Raw genomic sequence first — 25,742 nt, 5'->3', positions numbered from 1 at the left:
GGGGGCTCAGTCGGTTAAGTGTCTGACTTTGGCTCAGGTCACGATCTCGCAGTCCATGAGTTCGAGCCCCGTGTCGGACTCTGTGCTGACCTCTCAGAGCCTGGAGCCTGTTTCAGATCCTGTGTCTCCCGCTCTCTCTGCCCCTCCCCCGTTCATGCTCTGTCTCTCTCTGTCTCAAAAATAAATAAACGTTAAAAAGAATTAAAAAAAACCCACCTACTGTGTGTTAAGCCTGGCTTTCTGCCCTCAAGGCGCTCCCAGCCTGATGGGTGAAGTTCTTAGGTGACAGATAATGACATAAATACTTCCAGGTGGCGACGGGTGCTCTGGGAGGAGGTGGGAGCAGAGTGAGGGGCGAAGGTGGGCCCAGGAGGGGCAACTTTGTTTGGAGCAGGTGAGATTTGGACGGTCTGGCAGAGGGAACAGCCCATGGAAAGGCTTGGTGGCTGGACAAAATTTAATTTCACGGAGCACCAGGGAGGGGGCCACGGCGGGTGCAGAGACCGGCGGGGTGGCATTGGGGCAGGTGAGTTCAGACTCCTCTGGGGTGGGCTCTGCCGGGTGGGCTGGTGTCTCAGGTTCTGGGGAGCTTTCCCTCCCCCCGGAGACCCCAAGCCATTCTTTTTTTTTTTTTTTTTTTTTTTAAGCCATTCTTGACAAGGACGTTCACACTCAGGATCACTGGCCGTCCTCAGCACAAGGGGGTGCTCCAGGGCCAGAGATGCCTCTGCTACCGGCATCGGAGGGACCGTGGCCACCTTCTCATGAAGACAGTGACCATCAGACTCCAGCACTAGAAGGGCATCCTCCTCGCCTCTGCCGGGAGGTGGGCGGAGGGGTCCCACCCTCTCACGGAGACGGTTGATAGGGAGTGTTCACAGCTGGGGGAGGGCTGGGCCGTCCAGCATCAGGAAGCTTCGGGAGGCGCTGGCCATTAGCCCCCCCTGCCTTCCTGGGGACGACTTGGGCCTAAGTCCCCAGCACGGCAGGGGGCAGGCACCCCAGAAGAGGCGTCCACATTCCCTCACTGTCGGCCGGCCTTCCGGCCCAGGTCCCCTGTGTGCCTGCCACCACCCCCCGCCCCCCCCCCCCCCCAACAGACAGGCACGCGGCCCTTGGAGGCGTCAGTCCCACAGCAGTGCCAGGGCGTGGCTCAGCGAGGCCTCGGTGGCCTCGGCCAGGTACTCACAGCACAGCCAGTCCTCCAGGCCGGGCAGTTCCCCACCCGAGGCCCGCTCGGCCAGGTGCAGGACCAGCAGCGCGCGGCGCACCTGCAGCCAGGGCCCCAGCAGCGCCCCCTGGCGGTGCAGCTCGGGCCCGGGCCCCCAGAGCAGCGCCTGCAGCGCGCCGCGCGTCTGGGCCGCCGAGGGCCGGGAGCGGGCCAGCCGGGCCGCCAGAGTCTCCAGGCCGTCGGCCAAGGGCGTGGCTGAGGGCGCGGCGAGGCCGAGGAGCGTGCGGAGCAGGCGGCCCAGCTGCGGCGCGTGGGCGCCCGGGGCTCCCGGCGGCTGTGGGTGGACGCGGCCGAAGTCGGCCAGCAGCAGGCGCGGGGGCCCGGCGGCCGCACAGCCCCGGGGCGCCGCCAGCAGCAGGTTCTCCGGCCGCAGCTCCGCCAGGGCCGCGCCGCGCGCCTCCAGCTGCTCCAGGGCCGCGCTCAGCTGCAGCAGGAGCAGGGCCGCCGCCCAGGCCAACTCCGCCGGCCGCCGCCGCGTGCCCACCTCTGCCAGCCACTGGGTCAGCGTGCGCTCCGGCACCTCGGCCGCCAGCACCACGGGGCCCGTCCAGGGCACCCCGGGCAGTGCGCCCTCGGGCACCAGGCCGCACAGCCCCTGGAGGTTGAAGTGTGGGGGCAGTGAGGCCTGCAGCTCCAGGCCCCACGGGCGAGGCTCCTCGGCTCCCGACTTGGACACCTGCGGGGGCAAAGGCGGGCCGTCAGGGCCTGACCGCCGAGACCCCCCGGACGAGCGCCTCCACCTGCCCGCCCCGCCCCCGCTGCGGTTACCTGTGGCGGAGGTGGGTTGCCTCGCCTCCGGAAGCAGGTTCAATGTGAATTGGGATGTTCGTGGCCCACGTGATTTTAGGGAGAGCTACGCTAAGGAGGGTGGTGTTTAGGGGTCAGACTGTGCGGCCCGCCAAAATCGCTCCGGGCAGGGGCAGGGGCAGGGGCGGCGAAGGCGCCAGGGCTGGGCCTGCAGTAGAAACGCAACTGCGGCCACGGTATAATTAAAACTTTCCAGAAGCCTCATTTTTAAAAAGCGATAAGAGATGTGAACGTAATGTTCACAGTAGTTTTTATTTGACCGGATATATCCAAGATGTTACCACGGGCCGGTCATCAACATCGAATCTATGAACGAGGGGTTTTACATGACAGTAATTTTTAGATACTAAGCCTTGGAGATCTGGTGTATGGTTGGCCCTCAGAGCACATCCCGGGCCGGACCAGCCCCGTTTCAAGTGCTCATAAGTCCTACGTGGCCGGTGGCTGCAGGACCGGCCAGCACACGGCTCTTTCTAGCAGGTCAGGAGAGCGTCAGCTCTGGGAATGAGATTCGAATCGCCAGGGGAGGGTTTTTGTGTTTGTTTGTGGACCCAGGATCCAACCGTCAACTGAACACACAGCCAGCGAGAACCTTCTCCCCACGACGCTCCAGTCTGTAAAAATTACGGGCCTGCACTAGCACGTTTTGTCAAATGGGTGAGGTTCCCTGGTGGTGTGGTTTAACAGGAATCTTGTTGGTTTTTGTTTTTTTTTTTCCTGAGTGGCGCATAAAAGACAGAAGAGCCCTTAGGACAAATGTGGTGATACTCGCATCACCCAGGAGTCCGGGACTCCCCGCAAACGCTCAAGGCACAAAGGAAACGCTCCATACGTTTGGGCAGCTCCTGACGAGGATTATTCAGTGCGGTGAACGCAGCGGCTTTCTAGCGGCAGGGTTCGTCCGAGACTGGTTACAATGCAGATTCCTAGGCTCCTGAGGGGCATGGGGGGGGGGCGGCAGACAAGACCCCCAGCCATTTGCACGTCAGTGGCCCCACGCTTGAGAAACGTGGCGCTGAGGGCTGTGTTAGGCCATGCTCGCTGCAAACTAGGCAGCTGAGCCCCCGCCGTGCGTGTCCTGGGTTGTGCCTAAGATGGAAAACTGGAAACTTCGGAGGAGGTGGGGTGGGGGCAGGGCTCACCTTGGCCGCCAGGAGGTGCCACGACTCGTCGCCCACCCTCACCATGCGGTAGTAGAGGGCGTCCCCACTCTCCACGTAGGGCGAGCTGTCCAGGAGGCGGAAGCTGTGGCCGGGGTGGCAGGGGCCCGGGTGGCCCCCCAGGAGCCGGGCCTCCAGCCGGGAGTGCACAGTGCGGAGACCCTCCAGCTGCCGGGCCTCCAGGACGGCGCGCGTGTCCTCAGGGCAATTCAGGTCGTGCCAGGAGAGGCCCAGTGAGGTGTCGAGGGAGCTGAAGGGCGGCTCCGCAAGGGGACAGGCTGGCCGAGCTTGGCCGTCATCCGCCTGGCGCTCGTCCACACTGTGGGACCCCAGAAAGGGCCTCCGGGGCTGCCTTTCCGGAGCAGGGCTGCGGCTGGGGGCCCTGTGGCTGGGCAGAGACTGGGTCCTGGACAGGGTCTTCTTGGGCAGGGGTGGGGGCAGGGGCTGCGGGTCAGCCGAGGGGGGCCCAGATTTCCGGGGGGGCCGGCAGGCCTTGGAGGGCAGCAGGTGGGCGCGGACCTCACCTGGGGGGAGGGAGGGGGAGCAGGGAGGGGGTGAGGCCTCGCAGAGTCTGGGGCCTCGGGAACCTGACTCCACCCCTCAGCCTCGACTGCCTCAACAACATCCAGCTGCCCGGTGCCCCGTGGGGGTACGAACACCACCCCCCGTTTACAAAGGAGGAAACCGAGGGGCGCCTGGGTGGCGCAGTCGGTTAAGCGTCCGACTTCAGCCAGGTCACGATCTCACGGTTCGTGAGTTCGAGCCCCGCGTCGGGCTCTGGGCTGATGGCTCGGAGCCTGGAGCCTGTTTCCGATTCTGTGTCTCCCTCTCTCTCTCTGCCCCTCCCCCGTTCATGCTCTGTCTCTCTCTGTCCCAAAAATAAATAAAAAACATTGAAAAAAAAATTAAAAAAAAAAAACAAAGGAGTAAACCGAGGCCCAGAGGAGTGACAGATCAGTGGTCGAGAAGTGTCCAGCCCACAGCAGGTGGTCCCCTTTGCTGCATGGCTCTGGCCAGATGACCCCCCCCGTCCCCCCCCCCCCGTGAATTCCAGCTTCCTCATTTTTACAAGCTGATGATCCCAGCCTTTTCTTAACAAAGTTTTATGAAAGATGTGGAAACAACCACTCTAAGTGAGCTCAGCCGCCATCGGGCAGGGGGCTCCCTCGAGGGTGACGAGAGACTCAGCCCTTCAGCTCAGCCACCCGCCCCTGCCAGCCCGTGTCCCCCAGCCAGGGCCCCAGGGTGGCTCACCGAGGTTGCCGTAGGTAGGCTGAGTCGGCCAGGTGGGGGCGTCAGGTGCGGGGGTCTCTGTGGGCGGCGGGGGGCTGCTCATGCTGAAGGTCAGAGTTGGGGGCGTGCGTGGGCGGGAGGAGGACTCCAGGGGGCGTGCGCGGGCGGGCCCATGCGGGAGCCAGGAGGGCTCCATGGCGTTGGTGGGGGTGCAGGGACCCAGGCAAGAGGGGCGGTCTTGGTCTTCTTGCCTGGCCTTGACCTGCTGTGTGGCTCTCTCTGGGAGGGTTTGTTGCCCTCTCTGGACTCCTGTCCTCATGGGGCAGGCAGGAATGTCACCCATCAACTTTTCAGGGCAGGGGGAAGGACCCTGTGCCTCTGTGACATGGACAGAATAGAATGTCCAGCTTCGAATGCGGACCATTGGTGGGGGGGTGGGACAGTAGCCAGGGACCCGCTCGGGCTTCCGTCCCAGAGCTCAGCTCCTCTAGCCCCCTCGAGCCAGGCAGTGGGCAGTGGCTCCACCCCCCCCCCCCAGATTCCTGGTCACCCCAACCTCTGCAAGGTACAGCATCTGCCCCCTCCCTGCCGAGCACCCCTCCAGGAGCCCCTACCTGCAGAACTGGAGTGACCAGGGGCAGGGGGTGGGCCTTGGGGACAGACTCCGGGCAGCTGCCACCCCGGCCTGCCAGGACAGTGTGCCTGCGGCCGCTGTGGTCCGGAAGTGCCGTGCAACTGTCAGACCGCAGGCCGGTGTGGGGGCCTCTGTGCCACTTCCCCAGCCTGGCTCCCCGCCCGCCCTCCCAGGACACCTCCCTCAAAGGTGGGGAGGGCATTCCAGGCAGAGGGCGCCGCCTGGGCCAGGAAGGGGGGCCCCAGGGCTGCGAGCAGCGGGGGGTGACATGGGCAAGGTCCAAGGGGTCACCCCAGGGGGCCGGCGGCCAGACAAGTTAGGCTCCCCGTCTTTAGGAGGGCAGTGAGCCCCGGCAGCGCTGGGGCAGCGGGAAACACCACCGCCACCGGGGTGGCTCTGTCCTCTCTCTCTGCTTTCACCGTCCCTCGCGCAGGGCGTCTGAGAAGCCCCCAGCGCCCCAGCCCCCCACCCGTCCCAGCTCCAGGGAACCCGGCTCTGCTCTGACCCGCTGTGTGACGTTGGGCAAATCGCCACCCCTCTCTGTTCCGGGGAATAAAGGAGAGCAGTTCCCTTGTGCTGCCTCACGACAGTCACACCAGCTGGACTCTTCTTTCAAAAACGAAGGGGCGTCTGGGTGGCCCAGAAGGTGAAGCGTCCGACTTCGGCTCAGGTCGTGATCTCGCGGTTCATGGGTTCGAGCCCCGCGTCGGGCTCTGTGCTGACCGCTCGGAGCCTGGCGCCTGCTTCCGATTCCGGGTCTCCCCCTCTCTCTGCCCCTCCCCCACTCGTGCTCTGTCTCTCTCTGCCTCAAATGTAAACAAATATTTTTAAAAACTTTTGAAAACCAGAATCATCTCACTCCCCACCGGAAGCAGGTGAAGCCGCTCCGTGAACCCCTTCCTCGCGGGTCCCCTGCCACACCCAGCAGCGATTTGGGTGGGCTTCGGAACCGGCGGCGGGAGGCGGGGTGCGGGCTCCAGGAACCTCGGGGCCGGATCCCACAAATCCTGGGCTGTCCCAGCTGGGGCCAGCGGGGCTGAGCAGGCGGCCTCCTCACTGCCCAAACCCTGATCACGGGTTCTCGTCCTTCCCTTCACGAGACCCTGGGGGCCAGCAGCCAGGTCACGGCTCTGAGCCACGACGACAGGGGGGAGGGGGGCCGTGCCACACTGTCCCCTCAGGCGCAGAATGTAAGGCGAGGCCAAAACAACCCCGTGCAGCAATCCGGAGAAATAACATTTTACCGTCGTATTTACGAAGCCTCGTTGGCTCTGGCCACGGGCTGGCGGTCTGTTTTCGTGAATGAAGTTTTATTAAGAACCGGGGCCGGGCGGGGTCAGGCCAGGGCAGATCCTGTTTTTATCTAAAAGATGACTGTTTCGGTCACTGTGCATACGGGACATGAACTAATTTTGTTTATGGAATGTTGGTCCGGATGACTGTTCTGGGCGCCCCTTAGATGCGGTGCCCGAGGTGAGCGGTTCACCCACCCCGCCCTGGTCCCAGCCCTGCTGTGACAGCCATGTGGCCAGGCCGGGGGTGGCGTGGGGGAGGGGCGAGCAGATGGCCAGCCTGGGACAGGGGTGAGATCTCCAGGGGCCTCTCCACCAGGACGGGGCACGGTGACAAGCAGGTGACGCATGGGGATCCCCTGCCTGCCTCAAGCCGGCCTGTGCTCGCAGTACCCCACCCCGACCCTCCGCGGGAGGGGGGAGCACAGGGCCTACTGCCGGCACCCCCCTGAGCCCCACTGGGCAGGCCTCCCCCGAGGCTCGGGAACGGGGACCGCTTGTCTCGGCTCACCACGAAAACTGGCCATCCGCCTGTGAGTCGTCCCGTGCCCGCCCCCGCCGGCCGCTCGGCCTCCGTGTCGGGCCCTCTGGGGACTGTCCTCTTCCGTCTGACAAGCAGTCACCGAGTCCTGCGGGAGCCGAAGCCAGGCTCTGCGTGTCTGGCGTGGCCCAGCGTGGCCGTGGGATGCTAAGTGCTCACGATTTCACATGACACTGGCCTTCCCGAGAAAAACGCTCTGGTTTTTGTGGCGGGCAGGGTCACGGCCCCCAGGATGTCCAGGTCCAGGTGTCCGGAGCCTGTGAACCTACTATGTGTCGTGGCGGGGAAACTGAGGCTGCAGGTGCGTCTGAGGCTCTGCTTGTTAGACGAGGGGGTCATGACCCTGGGTTCCTGGGGGCCCAGCGTCCTCACAGGTCCTCACAAGAGGGAGGCAGAGAGACGGGGCGGACCCCGTGCTGCTGGCTGTGAGGGTGGAGGAGGGGCCGACGGCCAAGGATGCGGTGCCTCCAGAAGCCGGAAAAGGGGGGAGACGGGGCCCCGGGGGAAGCCGGCCCTGCTGACTCATTTTGCAGGTTTGAGCTCCAGGACTAATGAATCTCAGTTGTTTTAAGCCACTAAGTTTTGTTACGAGGGGTCACAGCTCCGGGACTCCCCCGAGAGGGTGCTGGCTGGAGGAAACTGCCCTCCTTCCTAGCTCCATCTGGGAGGGGAAATCGAGACAGGGATGTTCAGCGTCCCTGCCCCGGGCCCACGTGTGCTACCTGGACCTGTGTCCTGTGTTTTGGGGGACCCCACGGACACCCTCTGAGGGCCCCCCCCTCGGTTTCCAGCCACCAACAGGCCGGGTCCTCTTTAGCCGGGCCTAGGCTGCCCCAGGAAGGAGGACCCATGGCCCAGCACCCTCACCTCCGGGCTCCTTTTCAATCAGGCACGGTGCGGGGGTGGGGGGGGGGGCGCATCCCACAGCCCTGACATGTCCCCAGCTTCAAATGGGGAACTGAGACCCGGAGTGACACCGAGTGGCATTTGAGAACTGCCCCTGGCCACCTCGCCCAGGTCAGAGTCTGCTGACCACTCTGACTCGGCCTACCTCTTTCCAGAAAGAGCGCAGGCTCTCGGGAGCTGAGTTTCCAGCTCAGACGGGCTCTGGGCCCGAGTTTCCCCACTCTGCAGTGCGGATAAAGCTGCCTGCTCTCGGAGGCACCTGGCTGGCTCCGTCGGAAGGGCCCGTGGCTCTTGATTTCGGGGTCGTGGGTTCGAGCCCCACCTTGAACATAACATACTTAAATAAATAAATAAGTCTTTAAAAAAAAAAAAAAGCTGCCTGCTTTCTCTCAGAGGCCTCAGAAGCAGGGAAACTGATGGGACCCCTTAGAAGAGGACAGACACCCCCCCCCCCCCCCGCCCCCGGCCTGGCGGAAGCTGCCAGCTGTGAGGGCACAGCAGGAGTGCCCCACCTCCCCTTAGCTGGGGGCTCTGGGCAGATGCCCTCCATCCTCTGGCCCTCCCTGTGCCTCTCTGTAAAGTGAGGTCATGACAGGACCCGGCTCCCAGGGTGTCACCTGCATGGCAGGAGCTGGGGAACAGCACGCGGGACAGATCGGGCACTCCCGAAGTGCTACTGTAATGGCATCTCAGCACATGGAACAGCATGCGGAACAGCATGGGTGCTCCCGAAGTGCTACTGTAACGTCATCTCAGCAGGCCGCTGTCACTCCACAAACACCTGTTCCCCCTGGGGACCCCAGAAGCCACTGCTTCCTGCCTTCACTCCTCCCATGAGAATTAAAAACAAACAAACAAAAACAAAAACAACTGAGTCTGTTATTAAATCAGCTTCATTTTATTAGATTCCAACCAAATACAGCAGGAGGGGGCTGCGGGGCTAGGGGGCTGGGGGGTGCTGGGGGGCTGGGGGTCTTGGTTCCTGTTAGGATGGGGTGCTGGGGGGGGTCTCGGTTCATGTTGGGATGGGGGTTGGGCAGAGGGGGTGGGAGATCCCACTTTGCTGACTTTCTGTCAAGTCCTAACGCTGCTGTGAGAACACACCCCTCCCATCTTTGATGATGGTAAAGGCACTTGGATGTCATTTTGAGGGGCCCTTGGGGTTGTTATGGCAACCGAGGTTAGGAGGATGTGAAGGGGGGAAACTAGTCAGTTCTGCCCAACTCGGGTGGGGTTTGGGGTCGCAGGGCACCCCCTTTGGCCGTCACTATGTCCGCCACGAGTGAGGTTGAGGTGGGGTCAGCGGCCCGTCACCCGGCCCCGCTGGCCCGTTTGCGGCCGTGGGAGAAGGACCAGGGCGTCCCGACGCTTCCAGCCACACATCCCAGGGAGAACGGCCCGTACCCCCTTCCGAGTTCCGTGTGAATCCTTTGCCCCAACCCCCCAGTGTTCACCCAGCTTTGTCTCTGGCTCCTCTCGGAAAGATCTTGAAGGATCCAGGATCCCAGTCAACCGCGAAGCCCATCCATGGGCCTGGCCTCTGTATATGCGGCGGTGGATCTGACCTCAGACCCATTTTACAGATGAGGACACTGTAGTCCAGGTGGTTCTCAGTCACCAGATAAAATTACCCACGTGGGCAGGAAGAGGGCTGGTTTCGAGCCTTCCTGGAAGGTCCTTAAGAATACTGTCCCGACCTCCTGGCGGGCGGCCAAGCTCCTGACTAGTCGAGGGGTCCCACAACATTTCCCACACCCCTTCCTCCGATGATACCCTGTCATCTGGCCCAGGTGGAGGGTGGGGGCGATAATCAGCCTGGGAGAGGCAGGGTCACGGATGGACCCAGTGTGGTGTCTGAATATTTCTGCAAAACCTCAGTTCCTGTTGCTTACCCCCAGTGATGGGGAACTCGCTATCTGAAGAGTAAAGGGGCAGTGACCTTGGGCAAGCTCTTCCTCACCCTGAGCTATAGTCTGCCCTCGGCTCCCTTGATCTTTAGCGCGAGTTCTGCCCCAAAGGGGCAGACACCGAGGGACCTCTGCTCCCAACAGCCGGGTCCAGACCCTCCCTGCAGCCTGCACCCTGTCCTGGCCTCGTTCTCCATGGCTGCCCCTGTAGCGCACCTAACGGGGACCCCAAGAACCTCCCACACTCTCTGGCCTCGCTCCCCACACGCATGGTGGGTCACAGGGCTGGGCACGGTCGGGCCACCCTCGGGGCTCATCTGAGGCTGGCTCAGGGGTAGTGTGGACTCAGGGAGGAGGGTCACTCCAGAGGCCATGCTCCCGAGCCAGGGGCCAGGGCAGCTGTGCCTCCCGTGTGGCATGGACACAGGAAGCAGGTGGCAGCCGTTAGGGGTGCCGGAGGGCGCTAGGGAAATGGCTTCCAGTGGGCAGCCCGCCCTGCTTGGCCAGGGGTCCTGGTGGGAGGGAGTCTGGGGGTGGAGACGGGGGCGGAGAGGGGGGCTAGCATGCCGTTGTGCTGGGCCCCTGGGGGGAGCATTTACATGCTCAGCCAGACTTTCCTCCAGCCCCGAGATGCCCGGTGGGTCAGGAGCTGGGTGTGAGCGGAGCGTGTCCTGGCTGGGAGCCGACTGTGTTCCCAGAGTAGGCCGGGCACGTCCCAAGTGTGAGCTGTGTGTCTCGGGTGGGCCGTGTGTCAGCTGCGAGTGTCCTGAGTGCGAGTGGGGTGTGTCCCAGGTGTGAGCGGTGGTCTCCCGAGAGCTGTGCAGGCCCGCCCGGAGCTCAGCGGCCGGGCACACCTGTTCGGGGTCAGCCGGGTAGGAGGTGTGAGCGCTCGGTCTCGTGTCGGTTGTGTCCTTGGTGTGAACGCATGCGTGCCGCTGGATGTGAGGTGCGGTGTGGGGCATCCGGGTGTGGCCCGTTATGGGCTTTCACGGGCCTCCCCCGGGGACCGGGTTGCTCTCCGCGCGCTGGACCATCTCCCCCCTCCCCCCCCCCCCCCGCCCCCCGGGTGCGAACTACTTGCTCTGGGGAGGAGGCGGGGGGGGGGGGGGGGGTGGCTGGCGGCTCCGGCGGCTCCGAACTCCCACCCCGCCCAGCTCGGGACCCCGGCGGGGGCAGGAAGACGGGGTGAAACCTTTAGAAAATGCTTTGCGAAACAATGCAAAAATGCGTCCTGATGAAAAAAGTCCTGTGGTCGGGTCTCTACAAAAAAAGGGGAAGTTCCGCCAGGAGGCGGCCGCGGGGAGGGAGCCCCCCACCCCTCCCCGCTCCGGGAAATGCATAGGTGGTCGTCAGCCGGGCCCGCGTGGGGGCGCCCGGACCCTCTCAGATCATCTTCATGGTGAACTTGCGCGCCCCCCCCTGGCCCGCGGCGGCGGCCGGCCCGTCCACCTTGCGGAAGGAGTACTCCACCGAGAAGTTGTTCTTATGCTGCCCGCGGCCGCGGCTCCACACGAACAGCAGCAGGAAGCAGAAGAGGACGACGCCCAGGAAGGTGATGCAGCCCATGGCGGTGGACACCAGGATGGTGGTGAGGTCCAGCGGGAAGCGCGCGGCCGCCTGCGTGTCGTTGCGGGCCTCGCCCGGGGTCCGGTTGGCGGCGGGCTCGGGCTGCACGGTCAGCGTGGCGAAGTAGGTGTCGTTGCCGCCCGCGTTGCTGGCCACGCACGTGTACGTGCCGCTGTCCTGCGGGCGCGCGCCGCGGATCTCCAGCGTGCCCCCCGGCAGCACGCGCGCGCGCCCGGCGCTGGCGGCGGTCACGGCGCGGTGGCGCGGCGTCACCCAGGCCACGGTGGGCGCGGGCTCGCCCTCGGCGCGGCACTGGAAGCGCACGTCGTCGCCCGCGGCGGCCGTGACGCGCTGCAGCCGCCGCTCGCGGATCTTGGGCTTGCGGCACACGAAGTACTCGAAGAGCACGGAGTCGGGCAGGTTGCGCAGCGCGTCGCCGCGCACCTCGGCGGGGGTGGCGCAGGCCGGGAGCCGCCCGTCGAAGTTGAGGGTCTTCCGGCGCTGCACGATCCAGAGCAGGCGACAGTCGCAGGCCAGCGGGTTCCCGTCCACGCGCAGCGTCTCCAGCGTGTTGACCGAGTGGAAGGTGCTCTCCTCCAGCGTGGACAGCAGGTTGTTGGAGAGGTTGAGCAGGCGGATCTGCCGCAGCCCCAGGAAGGCCTGCGGCTCCACCACGGCCAGCAGGGCGCCGGCCAGGTGCAGCTCGCGCAGGCGGACCAGGTCGCGGAAGGAGCCGCGCGGCACCGTGCTGATGGGGTTGTGGGACAGGTTGAGGCAGGTGAGGTGGGCCTGGTGGCGGAGCGCGGCCGCCGGCACGGCGGTGATGTTGGTGTGCGTGACGGACAGCGAGGTCAGGTTGAGGCCCTGCAGGCTGCCGGCGGCCACCTCCTCCAGCAGCGGCCAGTTGTCGATCTCCAGGTGCAGCAGGCCGGGCAGCCTGCGGAAGTTCTGGTCCTCCAGGGCGGCGATGGCCAGGTGGCGCAGCCGCAGGGCGCCCAGGCCCCGCAGGTGGCCCAGGGACTCGCCCGACAGCGCCGTGAGGTTGCAGCGCTCCAGGGTCAGCTCCTCGAGCGCCAGCAGCCCCGCGAAGGCCCGGCGCGAGATGAACACCAGGTGGTTGTCGCCCACCTCCAGCCGGCGGAGGCTGCGCAGGTCCTGGAAGGTGTAGTCCAGGAGGATGACCAGCTTGTTCTCGCTCAGGTCCAGCAGCGTGAGGTTGTCCAGGCGCGTGAAGACGCCGGGCGGGAGGAGCTTGAGCAGGTTGCCCCGGAGGCGCAGGACGCGCAGGCGCGGCAGGTTGGCGAAGGCGCCCGGCTCCACGTGCGCGATCACGTTCTCGCTCAGGTCCAGCTCCTCCAGCAGCGGCAGCGCGGCCAGGTCGCCCGGGTTCAGGCAGCGGATGCGGTTGCGGCTGAGCTCCAGCAGGCGCGTCTCGGCCGGGATGCCGTCGGGCACGGCGGTCAGCCGGCGCCGGGGACAGGCCACCGCGCGCGTCTGCGCCGTGCACTCGCAGCGGGCGGGGCAGCCGCCGGCCGGGGGCGGCGCCGCGGGCAGGAGCAGGAGCTGCAGGCTCAGGACGCACAGCCAGCAGGTCATGGTGCGGAGCCTGGGCCTAGGGCCGCGCCACCATCCTCGTGGGCACCTGAGGGTTGCGGGGGGGGGGGGGGGGAGGGCAGCGTTAGCACGCGTGCGCAAGACGCGGTTCTCCTCCGTGGGGCCCGCAGTCCCGCTCCTGGGCGCGCCCCCACAAAACCTGTGCCCGCGGTAGCCACCACAGCCAACAGGTGCAAACCACCCAAATGCCCATCAACAGATGAACAAAAACGTGCTCCGTCCACACGGAACGTCACTCGGTCCCCAGCAGGAGCGAGGCGCCCGCCCCCGCCGCCCCGCGGACGGACCCCGAACACACGGCGCTCAGGGAGGGAAGTGGCCACGAGACGCCACGCGGGGTGTGAGTCCGCGGGTGTGAAACGTCCAGAACAGGCTCATCCACGGACCGGAAGGGGGCTCCTGGGGGCCGGGGGCTGGGGAGGGGGTGAGGGGTGACAGCGCACGGGGACGAGACTTCTTTTGGGGGTTATGGAATGTTCTGGATTTAGATGGTGCTGATGGTTGCACAGCTCTGTGAATATACTAAAAGCCGCTGAAATGTATACTTTAAAGTTTCTTAATGTTTGTTTATTTTTGAGAGAGAAAGGGAGTGTAAGCGGGGGAAGGGCAGAGAGAGAGAGAGGGAGACACAGAATCCGAAGCAGGCTCCAGGCTCCGAGCTGTCAGCACAGAGCCGGCCCGATGTGGGGCTTGAACTCACCAACCACGAGTTCATGACCTGAGCGGAAGTCAGACGCTTAACGGACTGAGCCACCCAGGCGCCCCTGAAATGTATACTTTAAAAGGGCAAGTTTGTGTTATGTGAATTTTATCATAATAAAAAAAAAAAATTGCAAGAGGAAACATTTATTGAAGTGGAGAAGAACTTCACAAATCTAGGTTAAATTTTGGGGTACAGCCCCCCAGAACACTTACTGAGTGCCTACTGTATACCAGTCTCCAAACACACTGATGAACAAGGCAGGTGTAGACCCCTACCTCCTGGGGTTCACATCCACCCTGTGGGGATACAGGTGGTCTAAATATCCCCCCCTTTCCCCCCCCCCCCGGAGGCCTTACCAGGCGCCCCCCCCCCGCCTTGCCCTTCCTCAGTTCCCTGTGTCTACACCGGTCCAACCAGCACATGAAATTAATGACATTACAGGTTAACACCCTGTTCGTTGTCTGCTCCCTGTGGATTGTAACCTCTCCAAGGCACCTGTCTTCATCACTTCCGGTTTCTCAGAGCCCAGACCCGGCACCTGCTGATGACCTTCGGGGCTCAGTCAACACAAGCAGCAAGACCAGAGAATGTGCCCCGGGTGTTCTGAAAGGAAGAGTCGGTGATCCCGGGGAAAGGAGGTGCAGCTGGAAAGGTGACACGTGAGCTGAGACCCAGATGTGGGTGGACCCTAACGCAGACACAAAGGACGGTCAGGGAGGGGAAAGGGAGGGCGGGGCTGGGGGAGCAGCCAGTGCAAAGGCCCTGAGGCAGAAGGAGTGAGTGAAGGGGTTGGGGGAGGGAGGCCAGATGGTGTGGGGCGTGCAGGGCCCCGGGCCTGCCCATCTCGCCTGCTGGCCCCGCCACCCCTTACTCCTCCTCCTCCCCCCACTCTTCTGGGCTGCAGCCCAGATCCCGGGGGTCAAGGTGGGGTGTGGGTGGGGGGGGCTCCAGCCAGATGGCAGGGATGGGGGCTGCCCCGTCAGCCGGTCCGCTATTTTCGGCATCTTAGCAGCTGCAGCCCCCCAAGGCTCCCCCGGACCCCCCTCCTCGTCCCAGGAGAGGCTGCCTGTTTCTGTGCTGTCCCCAGAGGCCCGGCTCGGCAGGGGCTCAGGCAGCAGATCCTCATCGGCTCAACATCTGTGAGGCCAGCGCCTGCCTTCCTGGGCCCTTTGGGGAAGTAACACACGGAGCCCCCGAGTAACTGCCACCGAACGCTGGGGGAGAGTCACGTAACGGGGGGGGGGGGGGAGTCTGCGGTCTGCAGGTGCCATCCAGTGAAGATGAGGTCACCCTGGGGCAAGGCGGCCCTCGTCCAGCCACCGGCGATTTGACGAAGAGCGGAGATTCGGACGCAGACGCGCGGGCAAGACGGCTCCGTGTCGGCGGGTTGGAGGGTGCACCCGTGAGCCACGGGACACCGCAGGTCACCGGTCACCCCCAAGAGCTGGAAGAGGCAAGGGAGGATCCTCCCCCAGAGCCCTGAGCGGGGACCCAGCCCGGGGGGGTCCCTTGAGTTTGCGCTTCTGGCCTCCGGAACACAGAACACACTCCTGTCGTTTTCAGCCACCACGATTGTGGCGTTTTGCGAAGGGGGCCTCGGGGCACTGGCGCAAGACTTCAAGAGGGGCCGTGGATCCCTGACAAAGACCGCGCGGGAGCAGACGCCGTGGCCACGCAGGTTTGCTGCCTGTCGCGTGAAAGCGCGGACTGGGGCTAACCTACGTGTCCATCAGCGGGGGAGGAAGTAAGCTGTGACCCCCGGTTGTGGCGGGGCTCTGGGAGACACGGATGGACCCGCAGAGAAAGACAGCCGGGGTGCAGTTAGACGGGGCTTAGAGACAAACCGGCTTGCCAAGCAATTACAGACAGCATAGCCCTGTTCACGGCAAAATACGGGAACACAGAACACCAAACGGAACTCTCGACTCGGGCAGACGCGTGAATCCGTGGGCAGGCGCCCCCCCCAAACGCCTGGGGACTCACACACCGCACGGGACAGCACCGTGAGCGGTGGGAAGGGGGTTGCTCACTCTCAGCTCACACCGCGAGGAAAGCAAGCATCATCCGGTGTCCGGGATGTCACGGGTCCCCGCTCCCTGCCCCCGGCTGGCGGACGTGGGGAGGCTGTGGGAGGGAGCGAGAGCTGGCTGGTTGTGCCCTCCCCCTGCAGCTGTCCTTAATTCTGACCTGGGCATTGCAGGGACACGGTCTTTCCCCAAGGCAAACTTCCTTCTGAGGCTGTTTTTCTAGGTCATTCTCCCCATGTTGTTGCCCTGAACAGCACACGGAGAGGCCGTGTCCCAGGAGGGGACAAGAGAGCCAGAACGGACGGTCCCCTGTTCAGCTGCCCGACTCACAATTCTGGCACCTTCCTAACTTAAACCAGTCCCTGAGTGTGAGGTTACTCCTGGGTCCCTGTCCCAGCCTGTGCTGTTCCCTGTGGTCAAGGGGTAACTGTCCTCTCCCCGGGGAACTGGGGACAGGGCCTCTGACTGTAAGGACTTGGGGCCTCTCTGGCTTTGCCCCAATGAGGAAATGGGCGGTATGGCTCAGCCCCCAAACAGATTCCTTGTGCGGGCAGAACTGCCTGCTTTGTTCTTTCTGCAGCAGAGAATTTCAGCCCCCTCGAGTATAATTCAGTCCTCCCTGAGGTCCCCAAGGCCCTGCATGACTTGCCCCCGTCCCCTCTCTGCCCTCCCCTCCTCCCTCTCTCCCCCTTGCTCACTCTGCTCCAGCCACACGGGCCTTCGTGCTGTTCCTCCAACACGCCAGACAGGTCCTGCCCCAGGACCTTTGCACACGATGTTCCCTCTGCCTGGAACACCTTCCCTGCATGGCTCTCTCCCTGACTTCATTTGGGTCTCACTCCTAATGTCACTCCCCTGGTGACTCTCTGTACTACAGTCCCCATCCTCGTCTATTTTTTTTGAGCACGCTCTACACCCAAAGTGGGGCTCAAACTCAAGAGTTGCATGCTCCACTGACAGAGCCAGCCAGGTGTCCCCATCCTAGTCTCTCTAAATGCTATTAAACCCTTGTTTATTGCTGGTCTCCAGTCAGCCGGACTGTGAACCTCCCCCTCCTCCTCCTCAGGGCAAATGCCTCTGCTCTGTGCCAGCCCTGGGGTCAGGGCTCCACCTGGATGGTCCCACAACAATCACATGGCGAGGCGGGGGGTGGGGGGACACGCTGCTGTCACCTTAACTTTACAGACAGGAACACTGAGGCTCAAAGCAACCTAAGTCACCTGCTCTGGTCCACACGGCACATCAGAGGTGGCAGGGGACGGTCTCGGGTGAAGCCGGCTACGATTTGCAACACGGCTCTGCTTCTCCTGGTCCTAGTTTTTAAGAATTTTTTAATTGAGTATAGTTGGCATACAACGTTACCTTAGCTTCGGGGATGTCCTTAAGAATGACTTCTGTTGTCACCTCTGGAGACACCATAACGCTGTTTCCCCTCATTCACTGCCTCTGTCCACCAGTCAGTCAACAAACACCTACCATGTGGGGAACATTTTCCAGGTCCGGGGGACACGGAGCACGGAAGACCGAGAGCTCGCTTTCTTGGAGCCGAACGATATCAAAGGAGGTAAATGCACGCGCCCTCTCCCGCCTCCCGGGGCCGCCGGCGGAGAAACGTATATCCAGGGAAGGGACGGCGTGGCGAGGGGGCTGCGAAGATCTAATCTACCGAGAGAGGAATGTTCCATCAGAGACCGAGCAGATGGCTCAGGGGGGGCGGTCGGGTGGAGGACACATCAGGGGCAAATGCCGCGAGCGGGGGCCGCGCGGTCCAGGCAAGGCGCTAGGCCAGAGAGGAGGGCGGACTGTTTAAAAATTTTAAGTTGTTTTTAAGTTGGAAAGAATTCTCAAAAATTAGCCGGCACAGGATATGGGTAAGGACGAAACCTGGAAGGCATCAGGCAACGAGAGGTTGGCCCGGCTTATGGTACAGCAGGTGCTGTCCATCCCCGCCCCTTGTGACCTGTGATGAGCAGTGCACCCTCTCTGTGCCTTGCCTGTCACAGGAGCGGGGCCGCCCAGGCTGGGACCCAGCTCGTCACCCGAAACCTCCTCTCAGGCACGGCCTCGTCGTCTCCACGGGGGCGGGGGCGCGGGGGGCCGGAGCTTCTGACGCCTCCCCCGGAGGTCCTGGGTACCCCCTGTGTCTGTCGCTCTCGGATGGTCGAGGGGCTGGGCACCCTGGGAAGGAAGGGCCCCTCTGCAGACCGGTTTCCTCTCCCGGGGCCTCAGGGTGGCATCAGGAGGCCGGGACCCTGGGTTCCCTCTCCGGTAGAGGTCTGGATTCGGGTCCTGCCTCTGTGGGGTCGTTAGAGCCTGGGGCCCGTTCCCTGTGGGAGGCGAGAGGGTCAGCAGAACAGATGCTGCAGGAAGGGCGGGCCAGGGCACAGGAGGGGCGGTGGGACCGCTTCACCATTCTCTGCCCCCCGGGGCCGCGGCCCTGGGGGAGGTGACGCCCACCTGCGCCCAGACCCTGCGTCCCCGCCCTGCCCAGCACCTGGCACCCACCTGGGGCCCCTCCTCCCGGCTGCCCAGACTAACTGCCACTGTTAGCTGATGACCCTGGTTTTGTGTCTCGGGCAGCACGTCTCCCCTGAGCTCCAGTCCTGGGGACCCGGCCGCATGCCCGACCTCTCCTCGGGGCGGGGGGGGGGGTGCAGCACCCAGGCAACGGGGAGCTGTCCCCGCTCCACCCCCCCCGCCCCGCCTCCCGCACAAGCTGGGATCGTGGCAACCCCCCACCCCCAGCCAATCCGTCAGCAGGTGCCGTGAGCCCCACCTCCGAGCACATCCCAGCTCCCCCTCGCTCTGGATCTCCTGTCACTGCTGGGCCACCGCCAACCCACTGCAGGCCAGCTCACACCTGAGCTCTCAACAGACGTCCTCTGCGGCCTCAGGGTTCCCATCTGCACAATGACACCGGGGGATGTGGGAGGGTTGGATGACAGCCGTCACCACTGAGGGGTGACGTCATTCTCCGGGGGGCCGTCCCAGGCACTGCGGGGTGTTCAGCAGCATCCCCGGCCCCCACCCGCTCGACGCCAGGGGCATCGCCAGTCATGACAACCACAGATGTCCCCAGACGGGGAGGCAGGACCACCCCAGGTGACAGCCCCATCTACGGATGCGCGGCACACGGCAGGCGCGCACTTGACGCCCCAGGAGGAAGTGAGCTGATTATCAGCCTGTGTTACAGATGGGAGAGCAGAGGCCCAGAGAGGGGAAGCCACCCGGCCAGGGCCACAGAGCAGGTGACAAGCAGATCCGGGACTCGAGCCCACGCCCCGTTCTCCACGGCTCTCCCAGGGTCAGGGGACCCCCGTGCTCCACAGAACCACGACCTCTGTCAGCTCCGCAGACCCAGGGGCCTGCCCTGAGCCAGCCGGGCAGGACGGTGGGGCCCCCAGGACCGCAGCCCCTCCTCCCACACCACACAAAGCTTTGGGGTCGGCAAGCCTGGGCTCAGGGATGAGGGCCGAAGGGCATTTCCTCCCTGCTGGGGCCAGGTGACGGTGCTGCGCCTGGGAGCCCCTCCAGGGCCTCTGCCACCCCGTTTTCCAGCCGGGCGAGCACTCAGGGGGCTGGTCGCCCAAACCTCCCCGCCCTTCTTCCCACCTGCATGCAAATCCCTCGGGGGCCGAGCCATCCCGGCCCCGCGTCCAGTGGGCAGGTGACTTGTGTTGCAAGGACAGAGTGTCACTGCCATGACCAGGCCCTCTGCAGGGCGGCTGCGGTCACCGCGGACGGGGGCCCGAGGGGTGGAGACACCCCGCTACCCAGTCACCCTGTGTGTCCATTTCTCCTCCTGAAACCTACCGTGTGGCAGGTCCCGACCGGGGCTGGGCCTTTGTGGCCGCATGTGTCCCGTTTCAAGTTTTTAACTCAGCGTCTTTAGTTCCCTCACGGCGTCGTGCAACCATCACCTCTCTCCAATTCCAGAACATTCCATCTCCCCAAAAGGAATCCCCGTCCTCATCAGCCATCACCTCCACCCCCCTCCCCAGCCCCCACGTTTCACACACGTGGACTCACACCCCATGTGGCCTCTCGTGTCCGGTTCCCTCCCGGGGTGTCGTGTTGGTGGGGGCAAGCAGACAGGAATCGTGAAAATGGTTACTGGTAGCAGGATGGTTTGGGAAAAGTGGGGGGGGTCTGTTACGGTCTGATGCTTGGTCCCACAAGGCCTGGGGAGGCCTCGCCGAGTTGACCTGAACGGGAGGGCTGGCAGAACGGCCACTCCTACGATGCCTATATCCTGCTCCCTGGAACCCCTGAATGTCGCCCTACTCCCTGGAACCCCTGAATGTCGCCCTAGGTGGCCACCAGGATCCCGTTTGCCAGTGACCTTAAGGATACCGTTGAGCTGACCTCAAGATGGGGACACTGTCCCAGACGAGTAGGGGGGGGCCCAGCATCCCCACGAGGTCCCCACGAGAGCGAGGCAGAGAGCCGGGTGGACCCTGTGCTGCCGCCGTGAGGAAGGAGGGGCCGTGGGCCCAGGATGCGGCGCCTCTGGAAGCCGGAAAAGGGGGGAGACGGGGCTCCCTGGGGCCCCGGGGGCAACCGGCCCTGCCAACGCCTGGGTCTTAGGACTTCTGAGCCCAGAGCTGTCAGAGAACCAGTGTGTGTGGTTTTAAGCCCTAGGTTGGTGGCGGTTTGTGACAGTGGCCTGGGAGAGGCGTGTGGTCTTGAAGAGGTGGGCAGAGGTCCCCGCGGAGCAGTGGGCCTCCTTCCAGGGGCTGGGGAGAGCAAGCGGTCGAGCTCCCCACGGGGTGCCTCAGCACCAGCTCACGGGTGAGGGGGCCCACGGGGAGGGGCCCTGACATCTGTCCATCATGGCAGGACCTGGGCAATTGCAGAGCCCTCCCTCCACCCCCCCCACCCCCCCAAACTGTCCGGGGACTAATTTGCCATCAAGCTCTGAGGCCAAGGAGGAGGAGAGTGTGGCTGGGGTACCCTCGCCCCTCCCCTGGGACAGAGGCGGCCTGGCCAGGCCCCCAGAACCTTCCACCCACCTCCTCTGTTCTGAGTGAGCCTGCTCCCCGTCCAGGCCACAGGAGACACATCCTCCCACCCCTGCCAGGCCAGGGGATGCTGAGGACTGCCTAGGGCAAGGCCGGGCAAGCAAGGCCGGGCAAGGTCCCCCTGGAGGCCACAGCTGAACCCACGGGGCAGCCTGGTGGGGGGGGGGGGGCGGTGGAGACGGTGGAAGCTGGCAGCTGGACCCCCTCCGCCCCCCCCAACAATGGGGGCAGGAGGGAGCACGGGGAGTCTGCTTTGGCAGGGTCTAGAAACGTCCCCCACTTAAGCTTCTAGACAGACTCAGAAGGTGGGGGCCCAGCCGCAGCAGCACCCGGCCCTCTGAGGCCCTGCTTTTGGGGACACACGGCCAACCCCCCCCTCCGCCGTTTGGTGCGCTGTGTGTCCTAGATCCACACCCTCCTGGGGCTTTCATCCATGACAATTCATTAAGCTCTAATTAGTCTCCCGTCTGCCGACAGTCCCTTAACCCCTTGGGGGGCTGGGGGCCTCCCGACCCACTTTCCTTGCAGCCTGTGCACGAGCACTGTCAACTGCCCTCTACAGGTGAGGCTTCTAGATCGGAACTACTTTTTGAAATGCTCACCATAGACCATGGCCGCTCACCCGCCCGCCCAGCCGCGAGGGTGGCAGTGATGAAGCCCATTCGGAGAAAAGAAGACTGAGGGTCAGAGTGATCCCCGGCGCATCTAGCCTCACTGAGCTTAAGGGTCAACGTCTGGACGTGCCAGCTCCTTTCCGTTAAGTGCGAGAGCCCCGCTGGAGGGCAGAGGACGCTCTTCTGAGGCCCGGGACTGACACGGGAAGATGATGACGGCTCACTCAGGCCCACCTGGGACGAGCTTTGCCTGGAGAGTTCCCCGAGAGGCTGTCTACCTGGTGACGAGGTGGTGACTCAGGGGTGCCCAGGAATGACAGCACTGTGGGAAGAGCAGTCGGGTTGCTGGCTCACATCTGCCTTCCGTGCCCACTCAGCGAGGCACCTTCAGATCCCGGGCTCCGTCTGGGGGCGGCTAGGAGCCGCCCCCATTGTACAGAAGAGCACACTGAGGCTGAGCAGACACCAGGCAGAGCTGTGGGGACCCAGCAGCCACCGGGCCCGGCGCGCACCCGTCTGATAGGTCAGCCTCAGAGCTGGAGCTCAGAGAGGGGCCATCCTATGCCGGAAGTCACCAGACGGGACGGGGAACGGAAGGAAAGCCCGGGTGCGGGAGGCTGGCTCCGGCCCTTCCGAACCCCCGTCCCGGGGCTGGGCCGTCACCCCGTGCCGTCCAGGTGGAGTGCAGGGCGTCTCTGGGGTCTCCCAGTTCCCAACCTGCCCCAGATGGCAGCTGCTTTGGCTCAGAGGTGCCCGTAGAGCGCCTCGGCCGATACTCCTGACACAGACAAGCCCCTCCTTGCTCACCGCCTCATCCACACTGAGACCCTGTGTCCTCTGCCTTCTGTCCCTCAAATACCACGCTCTTTGCAGCCTTCACACCCCGTCCAGGGAGGCCTCCTGGGTTGCTCCGGGTCTCACAGCCCTGCCGGTCCAGAGGTCCCTTCACCCACCAAGTCCCAGATGGTCCCTCAGCCTGATGTCACGTCACACCAGACACCCCCTTCCTACCCCCTGCCAGAAGCAAGAGGTTCTCAACCCTGTGCACACACGGATCCACCAGGGGGTTGCTTGTTCCTAATGCAGCGTCGGGGCCCGAACCTCAGAAGTGGGGGGCTGAGGTGCCTGGGTCTTTCGCGCCCAGAGCACGCTTTGAGGAAACCAGTTATTAAAGCGGTTTGCAAGTAAGGACCGGGTCTTTTCTTGGGCCCAGACCGAGGCACAGGGCACTGTCCCCCCTCGCCCCAACTTGTTGAATGGGGCTCACCGGCCAGGCCCCACGGGCCCAGGGGGCACCCAGGCCCAAACTCAGGGGATAGAAAGAAGCTTTCCGCCCCATCCTTGGTGTTGTCTGGACACAGGCCCACAGCGCAGAGGGCTCAGCCCTGCCCCCCGAATGCCTCCCCACCGGGCTGAGCTGTCCCCAGCCCAAGAGAGGGAGCCTGTCTGGTGTGGTGGACCCCAAACGCCCCCTTCTCTGTCCTGGCATCTCAGCACCTCCAGGCTGGCCCAGACCCCGCTGCAGGGGTGAAGCCCCTATCCCCGCCGACTTCCAACAGCACCCCCCCACCCCAGGACCCTGCCGGTGCTCCCTTCTTCCCCCATGGAAGGGAGCGCATCCTTCCTGGTGTCCTCGCCGCCCCAGAGAGACGCCCACCCGGCTCCGCGCTCCTCAGCGCCCCAGGGGAGGGGCGAGGGGACCCCAGCGTGGGGAGTGGCCCCCAAAGTTTCCAGGGGGAGCGCCGGGGGTCTGGAGGGGAGCGATGCGCCCAGGAGGGGCGGCGCAGGGCGAGTGCCCCGGGGCGAGGACGGGCGCGCGCGGGGGTGGGGTGGGGGGGCTGCGGGGCGCGGGCGGAGCGGGGTCGCCGGCCCGCGCGGCCACTCACCTGGGCGGCTCCGCCGCGGACACGGCGCGGGCTGCGGCGCGAGGGCCGCCCGGAGCCGACACGAGCCGCCGCCGCCGCCGCCTCCCGGGCCGCCGTGCGCGCCCCCGCCGCGCGCGCCCGCCGCTCTCCCCGGCTGGCGGGGCGGGGGCGCGCGGGGCTGCGCCGGGCCGTGCGCGCCGCCCGCTCGCGGGGTGCACGGCGCCGGGGCCGCAGGTGTGCGGGGTGCGCGGGGCCACGTGCGCGCAGGTGCCAGGACGCGCGCCGGGGCGCAGGGCGGGGACGCGAGCAGGCCTGGGGGCGCGTGCGGTCAGTGTGCGCGCTGCCCGCGTTGGCGCCAGTCCGAGGACCCCTGGAGCCGTGGCCTTGGTGGGCCTGCTGAGGCGGTGGCGCAGGAAACGCAGGGGCGCCCCGGCTGGGCCGCTCCGGGACCTGTCCGCTCCTCGAGGCCTCCTCCTCCGTCAGGGCCTCCGCCACCTGGCACGTGTACACCTGCCCCAGCCTCTTCCGCTCCAGCCGGCCCCCCACATGGGCCCCAGAGGCAACCGAACCACTGTGCTCCAGAACCGACCGTGGCTCCTTATTGCCCTCAGGATCGTGTCTAAACTGAGGGTGTGTTTCTGGATCCGCGGCACCCCCTTTCTTCCCACCCTCCCCTTCCTGCTCCTCCTCAAGCACCCGTGCTGCTGCCTGCCTCAGGGCCTCTGCATTTGCCGTTCCCTCTGCCTGCAATGCCGTCCCTTCATCCTTCCTTTGGCTAGTCTGCAGTCACCTGTGTGTGAGTACGAGGGCTCTCCCACCGACACCCCCGGCCTGGCGGAGGCAGCGTGCTCGGAGCCTTTCACTTTCACTACCGCGAACAGTTTGGGGACCAGTGGGTGCCCCTACGCTTGGGAGCCTCAGGGTAGGAGGGGGGGCCTCCCTGTCTGATGAGAGGGGTCTTTTCAGAACACACTCCAGAACCAGGGAGCGGCAGGGTGAAAACTCCCAGGCTGGGGTCCCGTGGCTCCCCCTTGCAAGCGGGACAGGGCGGAAGTAGGACAAGGAGTGGGGTGTTTTAGCCTCCGGGACCGGCCTGGCCCATTCGGAGGGCTCGCTCGCTGGGAGGTGGACATCTCTGCAGATCGGGGGCCCCGGGGGCAGAGGACGGGGTTGGGGGCATCCTCTTCCCCATCTGGCTAATAACGCCAGTGCCCAGCTCGTTTCAATCGTGGGCCCTTTGCTACTTGCTGCGCTCGCTGTCCCAAGGTGGACCCTTCTACCATCCCCATTTCCCAGATGAGCAAAGTGAGGCTCAGAGACGGCACCCCCAGCCCTCCCTGCCCTCTGCATCCACCCAGCTGCTTCGATGGTAGCTTGGTGTCAGCTCAGCCACCTGTGACTCAAGCAGGCTCCGTTCCCAGACTGTCGCGTTGGCTGGAGGCCCAGAAACCGCATCTCAGGAGGCTGCAGGCCAGGCCCCGCCCCCCCCCCTCACAGGACGGGGGTGGGGGTGGGGTGGGGGGATGGCTCCCTTCCTGGCCACAGAGAGGTCCGGAAGGGGGATGTGGGCGGCCGTCCCTCATGGTTCCCCACCCCCATGACCAGCCTAGAACACTGCACAGAGGAGTCGTCACCGCGTATGTGCTGTGTGACCTCGGGGCGGTCACTTCCCTTCTCTGAGCTTCTGTGTTTCCCTTTGATGCCTGCTTCTCCTGATACCTGCTTCTCGGGGCTCTTGGCGGAAGGCATTACTGAGCACCTATCGTATACCAGGCAAAGTGCTGGAGGGAGGAGACACTCAGAGAAACGAGAGGGCTCACCAAGGCTGGTGGGGGAAGCAGAGTCATGAAATAGTCATGAAGCGGGGTGGAAATATCAGCAGAGACACCCAGTGCCCAACCCGGGTGGGGGACAGGGACGCTTCCCCGAGGAAGGGCACAGGAGATGAGTCCAGCAGGCTGAGAGGTGACCTGGAGCGGGGGCCAGGCTTCCAGTCTAGATCCTGCCACCACTTCCTGGCGATGGGGCTGTGGGAGACTCCCCTCCAGCCTCAGTTTCCACACCTGTGACGCGGGAGTCAGAACAGTCCCCATCTTCTAGACCCGCACAGACGCCACTCCCAATGACAGAGGGCACACCAGGGTGCTGGCTGCTTTGCCCAGTGTGCGGGCACTGCTCCCAAGCCTGGCTGAAGGGCAGGGGCAGGCCTCGCCCACACGCAGCTCAGGACCTTTGCACGGCTGCTCCTCTGCCTGTGCACCGCCCTTCCCCTGACTTCCCCTCCTGCTTCCCTGCCCCTGACTCACGGCTCCACCGGTTCCCTCCTCCTCGGCGCTCTCCCCAGCTAAGATTCTCTGCAATTTCCTGACTTAATCCTGTTTCCCTGTGCCCTTCCTTCTTTCTTGCGGTGGCTCCAGTGTGCACACAGCAGGCATCCAGCCGATCCTGGTTGAATGACTGAGTGACCCAGTGATGTTGAGGGAACCCCAGAGGTGGGGATTCTGAGCAGGGAAGCGGCACCCTGGTTTTCCTCTAAGTACCGCTCCCCAAAGCCGCTGCCTGTCTTCCCCTTTCTGTCCTTGGCCAGCATCTCCCCACTTCCTGTCCCAAGGGAGTGCCTG

At 64.5% G+C, this 25,742-nt stretch overlaps 2 protein-coding genes across 5 annotated transcripts; both read right to left on the bottom strand.

Annotated features, from left to right (window-relative positions):
- Window positions 1-439: 439 nt before the first annotated feature.
- PEAK3 (PEAK family member 3) lies at window positions 440-5,505 on the bottom strand. 4 transcript variants are annotated; one of them, XM_058728448.1, is made up of 4 exons: window positions 5,046-5,505; window positions 4,453-4,809; window positions 3,181-3,722; window positions 440-1,907 (listed from the first exon to the last, which is right to left on the bottom strand). In XM_058728448.1, exons 2-4 carry the CDS (start codon window positions 4,772-4,774, stop codon window positions 1,125-1,127), a joined length of 1,647 nt encoding a protein of 548 aa, XP_058584431.1. In that variant the 5' UTR covers window positions 4,775-4,809; window positions 5,046-5,505; the 3' UTR covers window positions 440-1,124. The 4 variants fall into 4 exon arrangements, with proteins under 4 accessions (XP_058584431.1, XP_058584432.1, XP_058584433.1 ...); XM_058728449.1 differs by having other exon boundaries at window positions 4,453-4,740; XM_058728450.1 differs by having other exon boundaries at window positions 4,453-4,535.
- A 5,338-nt stretch (window positions 5,506-10,843) lies between these two features.
- LINGO3 (leucine rich repeat and Ig domain containing 3) lies at window positions 10,844-23,242 on the bottom strand. Its single transcript, XM_058728444.1, has 2 exons — window positions 23,143-23,242; window positions 10,844-12,919 (listed from the first exon to the last, which is right to left on the bottom strand). The coding sequence occupies exon 2, from the start codon at window positions 12,871-12,873 to the stop codon at window positions 11,095-11,097; it is 1,779 nt and encodes a 592-aa protein (XP_058584427.1). The 5' UTR covers window positions 12,874-12,919; window positions 23,143-23,242; the 3' UTR covers window positions 10,844-11,094.
- Window positions 23,243-25,742: the final 2,500 nt, after the last annotated feature.

The sequence above is a fragment of the Neofelis nebulosa genome, chromosome 4 (genome assembly GCF_028018385.1).
Source record: "Neofelis nebulosa isolate mNeoNeb1 chromosome 4, mNeoNeb1.pri, whole genome shotgun sequence".
Taxonomy (NCBI): domain Eukaryota; kingdom Metazoa; phylum Chordata; class Mammalia; order Carnivora; family Felidae; genus Neofelis; species Neofelis nebulosa.
Note: the sequence above shows the minus strand (reverse complement) of the source record. Positions and strands in the feature narration are given on the sequence as shown.

Coding starts and splice junctions, on each gene's coding strand:
- PEAK3 (XM_058728447.1), bottom strand. CDS start 4,855: ATGGTCCGCATTCGAAGCTGGACATTCTATTCTGTCCATGTCACAGAG. Junction 3,723..4,452: donor GCCTACCTACGGCAACCTCG/GTGAGCCACCCT, acceptor CCCTCCCCCCAG/GTGAGGTCCGCGCCCACCTG. Junction 1,908..3,180: donor GGCACCTCCTGGCGGCCAAG/GTGAGCCCTGCC, acceptor TTGCCCCCGCAG/GTGTCCAAGTCGGGAGCCGA.
- LINGO3 (XM_058728444.1), bottom strand. CDS start 12,873: ATGACCTGCTGGCTGTGCGTCCTGAGCCTGCAGCTCCTGCTCCTGCCC.